Here is a 6,585-nt window from a genome sequence, read left to right on the forward strand (position 1 = left end):
AAATGATTAAGAGTTATCAAATGTATATCGACATGTTAAAACTTAAAAAATAGATGCTAACTAAATTTAAAAGAAATTAAAAGAATTGTATGAACGAAAAATTGTGCAAAATAAAACATTCTAAATTCGAAAGCAAGTGAACATAAAATACAATGATAGGGATTCAATGGCAAAGTATAAGTATTTTTCAAAATATATTGAATCAATTGACAACGACATATATTAAATTAGATAATAAGTTGCAAGCGTTATTATTATTGAATTCCTTACCTAATAACTGAGAAATCTTTGTTATTACATTGATCAATTTACCTCCCGGTGGAAAAATGAAAATGTCAACAATTAAAGAGAACATATTGAACGAAGAAACTCGAAGAAAGGAACATGATTTTATTAGTTCTTCTTCAAAGTCAAAAGCATTAGTTACAAAGTCACAAGAGAGAAATCAATCTAGACACTTCTATAGACGCGACAACTCTGAAAGTCGTAGCAAGTCAAGAAGCAAGTAAAATACTAGAAAAGAAGTGATATACTACCATTGAAGCAAATCATGTCACATAAAAAGAAATTATAAATTTCTTAAGAGAGACCAATCAAAGGAAAGAGATGAAAGACAAAGAGAAGAAAAATGATGAAAACACAACAAGAGTTGCATTTGTTAGTATTTATGATAATTTTATAAACCTTACATGTCAGGATGTGTATTTTCTGTTTGGCCATTTATCTACATGTTCAGGATATGTATTTTATGTTTGACCATTTATCTACATAGATGAAAAAAAATATTTCGTATTATTGAGATAGTTATCTCTAATTTTTTCCAACAAAAACAAACTAATAAGAAATAAATTAAATCTAATTAAAATGCAAACCTGATATTGTGTTACAAAGTAGATCAACAAACAAAAATTTATCATTTTCCCTCCAAATATAATATTGATTCCTATTTTAGAGCCATGTGAAGGATAAACGAGCACATAAATTGCATTTTCATACAAATGACCAATTTATGAAAGAAAAAGCTAAGCAATGAACACTGTTATCTTCTGCTGTAAGCACTTTCCATGCAATCGCTTGTTCGTAAGAAACATGCCGCGCCATCGTCGACATGCAGATCCCAGCTGGCAGATAAGCAAACCCCTAACGCCCGTAATCACAACAAAAGAAATTCCAATTAAAAAATGTTCAAAAAGTTTATAATTAGTACAAGTTCTTTAAAGAGATTAAAAAAAAACTGTTCAGCGAATTATAGAATCACTTTTTTTAAGCGCTTATACATTGAGGTCATTTAATTGTGTTGTTAACTTGTGGAAATTACCAGTTGCATTAACTTGGCAAAATCTGAGCACAATGCTTTGCGACCGGACTCGTCGAATATTTTATCCAATGTGATGTCTTGCAAAGTCACTAGAGTTGTTTCCAACATGTCAAGGCCGGCTTGATTTGCAAAGACGAACACAGGCTGAGACTACAATACCAAAAGGAAAATCACATTAATTCGGCGTTTTAAAGGGTTATTGAAATTACAAACCTTCAAACTTCTTTTCTTAACAAAATGAACTATCAATGCTACTGTAAGAAGAAATGGAATTGGGATTGTACCTTCAGTGAACAACATAGAATAGCATCCGGGTGATGCCATAGCTGTTTCAGCATCAAGTCACCAACAAGAGAATCTGATCTCAGTAAGTCTGTCCCCAAATAGTAACTGATAAAAAGGAAATACAAACACATTAGACATTTTTCAGAAAAGAAATATCAACTAGAAAAACATCGTAGAAGAAAATTAAATTGTGAATATAACTTGACTGACGCAGACACTAGACGCAATACTAACATGTTATCATATATAATAATTTAAGAGAAAATATAAGTGATCAAATGTAATCAGAGATATTGGTGTCGTGTCGGTGTCAAACACTAACACGTGCCGAACACCAGACATGCATTTGATATAAAGTGTAGTAGCTGATGACAATGACTAGCATGTTTATATCAACTTTTAGAAAGAGACACTTGAGATAAATAGGTAGACTTGCCTATAACTCTGGCAGATCCAGTGAGCTAGTGTAACCGCTTCCGGAGAACCAGACGAAAGTTTTGCACCAACAGCTGGGTTTAGACCGGATGGAGATATAACCATTGCAACTCTCTGCACAGAGGAAATCACACTACGGACATATTGACGTGCCATGATTGCAACATTTTCTTGCATACTGCTGTCGAAAGGGAATTGAAAGGCAATAGTCAACACCGATCGGGTGTTTTGACTTGCCGATGAATCCACACCACCGTGAGTTGTTGCTGGGCTCATGTCAATACCTGATGCCAAATCCAGTGTCCGGTTTGAATTCACTGCATCCTTTTTATCACCCTAAAACACGAAAAATAACACATTATAGTATTCAAAAGCAAACTAGCTTAACTAACTATAACTACTTTGTCATAACCAATTTGGTCAAATTCAATTATAACAAACACTAAAGCTTAACCAACTTTAGTTAGATGATTTGAGGCATATTTTCACATATTTGAACTCCAAAGTCATCATCACATTCATCCACTTCAGGAAAAGAGATGAAAAATGACTTCAAAAGAGAGAATATAAAACAAGGGAACCAAACTCAACTGGTTTTGAATCCAACGGGATGATGCGGAAACCAGAAGGCACCAATGGAGCATCATCTGGGAACATTTCGTCAATTGGAGCGAATATGAGCTCAGAGCAAGTCCCGACAGCATTTTCATCAGTTCCACTACATATCTGCAAAAAGAATACGCATAGAACAACTTAGAACGTAACTATATTGATCATATTCATTCATGCATAGGAATAATGCTCAATGATTTAACAAGAGTCAGAGGCATTACCTGTAAGAGATGAATGTCCCGAGAAACAAAAGCATCTTCTTGAGCAAGAGAGTGGCCTTCCAGCCTAATAACTTCAAGCATCTGTAGTGAAGATTTAACTTCATCAGGAACATTGATGGAATGAACAAATGTTTGTAGTGACATCACTACAAAGATTAAGATGTTTTGATCTAGCATAGCATGGGAATGCAAACATTAACATACCTCTTCGTGTTCAATTGTATGGCCGAGAGGCATGATTATTTGATTTCCGGTGAATCTTGTAGGCCTCATCCCTGGATAGGCATAGTTTCCCGCTTTCAGTGACGCAGCAGAATAAGCATCAACGTTGAAATCAGCCCATTCTGAACGGTGCTCTCTTAGAAAGCGAACCAAAACTGCAGGAGGAACATTCTGCAAGCAAAGCAGTATAAATACTTGTTGTAGGTGCTAGTTACAAAAGGGAAAGAATCAGCTACAAAACCAACACAGTTAAAATACTATGACATTTAGTTCTCAAGACTCACTTGGAGCAACATAGAAGCTTTTGCACAGAGAATTCCTCCAAGGAATGTAAGTGAACTTGCTGGATTAGAAGTGCCACTCAAATTCTTTGTTGAATTAACAGCAATAATTACATCCTCAGCGCCATCACAGTTCAGTATAGACCAACCATCGTCATTGAATCCATTTACAGCGTCATTGAAGCCTCTGCAAATGTAAAACTACGTCAGTTCTCAACCAAAAAAACAGAAATCTGAATTGGTTCACAGTGATGATACTGTAAAAATCGATATTCAAGAACCACACAGATATGACCTTCAAGGAAACAAATTATTTCATGTGGCTACCTGCTCAATCTTTGGCTGAATGTTCGCAAAACAGCAGGCTGCCTACCCAATCCATATGTCACTTCACCACTTGATTCCTGAGCTATTTGCCTAATATATCGAAGCGCCTGTCACAAAAGCCACCAAATCAATACCACTTCACCATTTGTTGCAATAAATCCTACTTTATGAACTAACAATAGTGAACTTTACCGCAATAGTCATTTTTTGAGCCACCACCTTCGGTGATTCGTAAAGTGGTCGTAGAACTTCTGGTACACTCCACGGCTAGAAGAAAAGAATAAGCATATGGATGTATGTAAGGAATGAAAAATATACATGATCTCATTGTTAAGTTGTCTAACCTCAAGATTTAAGTGGTCTACAATGTGGATGATTGACCCTCCACCATCACACGGTCGAATCAAGTAGCCACTAGGGAGCATATCAGCCCTTACAAACTGAGCGGCGGAAGCTGAATTAGGGCCAGTGCCTGTACCAGACAGGGATCTCTCACAAACCTACAAAATGGAATCAAAATGCATGCGCTAAGTACGCTAAATAATCTCAAAGACGGCACAATGAGGTCCAAAGTTATGCATAAAACGACAAATATACTCACCACAAGACTGCCATTGTCCAAAGTAATAGTGTATCTTAGAGTCCAGAAATCTCGGGCAGGAGCCAGCGTCGTTGGAGCATATGTCTGTAGCAAATTTGAAGGTTATTCACTCACAGGTATGAATAAATTGACACGAGATGTTAAATTTTATATTTGAAGCTCACCTGTGTGTAAACAAGCTCAATGGTTCCTCCATTTCCAGCAGAAAACATTGTGAAAACTTCTAGGTTCCGACACTCACGAAACCAAGACAAACGATCTTTAAGGATCTCTGCAATCTGTCAAAAAAATTGGATTCAGAAATTCAAACAGTTTGAAAAACTCAACTTGCATGATACCGAATGAGATCGAAATTGCAAACCACAACATCACATTGGAAGTAAAATTTACCTTTGTAGGTTCTAAACTAACAAGACCGCAAGCTCGAGCTGCCACTCCACTACAACTTTGTGAAATAGCAAAGATCCCAACCGAATCCGGACCAGGCTGGCAAAGAGAAAAAAAGAATCAATAATAGAAGTTACTTTAGTAGAAAAAACTTAGCTATCATATTCGAATCAGTATAGTATCATAATGAAATTCACAGTATCATCTCCTAAAAGCCATGACCCTTAATTTCATTACAAAATTTATAGCAATGAATACTAATAAGAGACCTTCATCCCAGGCATCTGGACCCAATCAACAGCAGTTCCTGTAGCCTTTGAAAGGAACTCTGTCAAGGTCTCCTCCGCAATTGATAGGAGTCTGCAAAGGATTACACAATAGAGGGATTAGTATCTGCAGTTGCGCAAGAATACCTTAGTATACAAAATAAAATAAAAAACACTAAAAGTTCATTTCATGAGCCCCTAAATTACCCAGCAGGATTATTAGCATCTCTCTTTGAATTCTGAGGAGTAGTAACCACCGAATCACAACTTGCATCAGTAGTTGCTGCTGATGGCTGCAAAGATCAAAACCACCAAATAAACTTTACTTATTTTCATTGCATGATAACATAGAAAATACAATATCCATTATCACCTATGTAGCACTGACACATATACTAGATACAACACTAATAATAACTTGAAGTAATTGAATATAACCACGTATTTCGGTGTCTCATACTAAGACATGTTGGACACAAGACATGTCTTCACTACATAGATTATAACATTAGACATGTTCCTCACACACTTACAGTATGCAGTTGTTGCCTCATAAACCCATTCTCACACACAAGCTGTGAAACTTGTTTCTGCAACCGATCATTTTCCTCCATCAACAACTTGTTCATTGCTGAAAGTTTCCTGTTCACAGTTTGAAGCCTTGAAGCCTCTTTTCTCTGCTTCTCTCTACACCTACACAAAATTCAAAAGAAAATAAAAACACATCTAAGTTCTGATTTGACACAAACTAGTATAAACCAAAAGACTTGAAGGGCAGTTTTTAAAAGGGGTACCTTCGATTCTGAAACCAAACCTTGATTTGTTTTGGTTCAATGTTGGAAAGAATAGGACACTCACGAATCAATTGTTGTCTTCTCATGGAACTAGGCTTAGGACACTCAGAATAAACCCTTTCCAAAGCTTCAACTTGTTCAGAAGTGTACCTCACATATTTCCCAGAATCAAGATGCTTATCAATGCTTCCACCACTACTACTACTTTCTCTATGCTGAGCCACAGCCATAGCCATGCTTTTCTTCTCACAAAACAAAACACAAACTTCAAGGAAGAAGAAAATTGTTGGTGCTAGTAATTAAAGCTTGTAACTTTGCATGAGAAATGGAAGAGTTTGATAAAAAGAACAAGTTTTTGGAAATGATGGGTAAGTCTTGAATATGAAAAAGTTTTGTTTTCTAGAAACAACCTTCACCTTCTACTGTTCCTTCTTTTTTCAATCCAACTTTCAACACTAACAAAACCATCACCCTGTGAACCAAAGTTGTTGTTTTTATTATTATTGTTGTTGTTTTAAAGATGAGTTGAATCCTTAAAAAAATGAAAGTGAAGTTGAACCCTAAGAAGCATGTTGGTGATAGATAGAAGAAGAAAGAAGGAATAAAGGGTGAAGTTGAAGAAGAGAACACGGATATCGAGAAACATGGCATGGGACTGTGTTTTTTTCTTTGTTTATAAATAAATTAAATTAAATTAAATAAGAAAATAGTTTCGGCGCATTTACGTCCTTGTCCTTGTCCTTGTGATTGTCTTCTTTGTTCCTTCCTATTCAATTCACCTCTTCTAGCCCCACATTTCACCAACTCTTTTACCCACATTTTAGCAAATTTTCCCT

General features: G+C 36.0%; 1 protein-coding gene across 1 annotated transcript; it reads right to left on the reverse strand.

Moving 5' to 3' along the window:
* Nucleotides 1–835: 835 nt before the first annotated feature.
* Nucleotides 836–6,416, reverse strand: LOC101515456 (homeobox-leucine zipper protein REVOLUTA). Its single transcript, XM_004505942.4, has 18 exons — nucleotides 5,750–6,416; nucleotides 5,489–5,648; nucleotides 5,163–5,248; nucleotides 4,959–5,049; nucleotides 4,693–4,788; nucleotides 4,467–4,580; nucleotides 4,303–4,386; nucleotides 4,046–4,201; nucleotides 3,894–3,968; nucleotides 3,702–3,808; nucleotides 3,378–3,561; nucleotides 3,076–3,264; nucleotides 2,872–2,952; nucleotides 2,630–2,764; nucleotides 2,040–2,374; nucleotides 1,603–1,708; nucleotides 1,319–1,468; nucleotides 836–1,140 (listed from the first exon to the last, which is right to left on the reverse strand). Exons 1-18 carry the CDS (start codon nucleotides 5,983–5,985, stop codon nucleotides 991–993), a joined length of 2,535 nt encoding a protein of 844 aa, XP_004505999.1. The 5' UTR covers nucleotides 5,986–6,416; the 3' UTR covers nucleotides 836–990.
* Between the last annotated feature and the right edge of the window lie 169 nt (nucleotides 6,417–6,585).

The sequence above is a fragment of the Cicer arietinum genome, chromosome 6, assembly GCF_000331145.2.
Source record: "Cicer arietinum cultivar CDC Frontier isolate Library 1 chromosome 6, Cicar.CDCFrontier_v2.0, whole genome shotgun sequence".
Taxonomy (NCBI): domain Eukaryota; kingdom Viridiplantae; phylum Streptophyta; class Magnoliopsida; order Fabales; family Fabaceae; genus Cicer; species Cicer arietinum.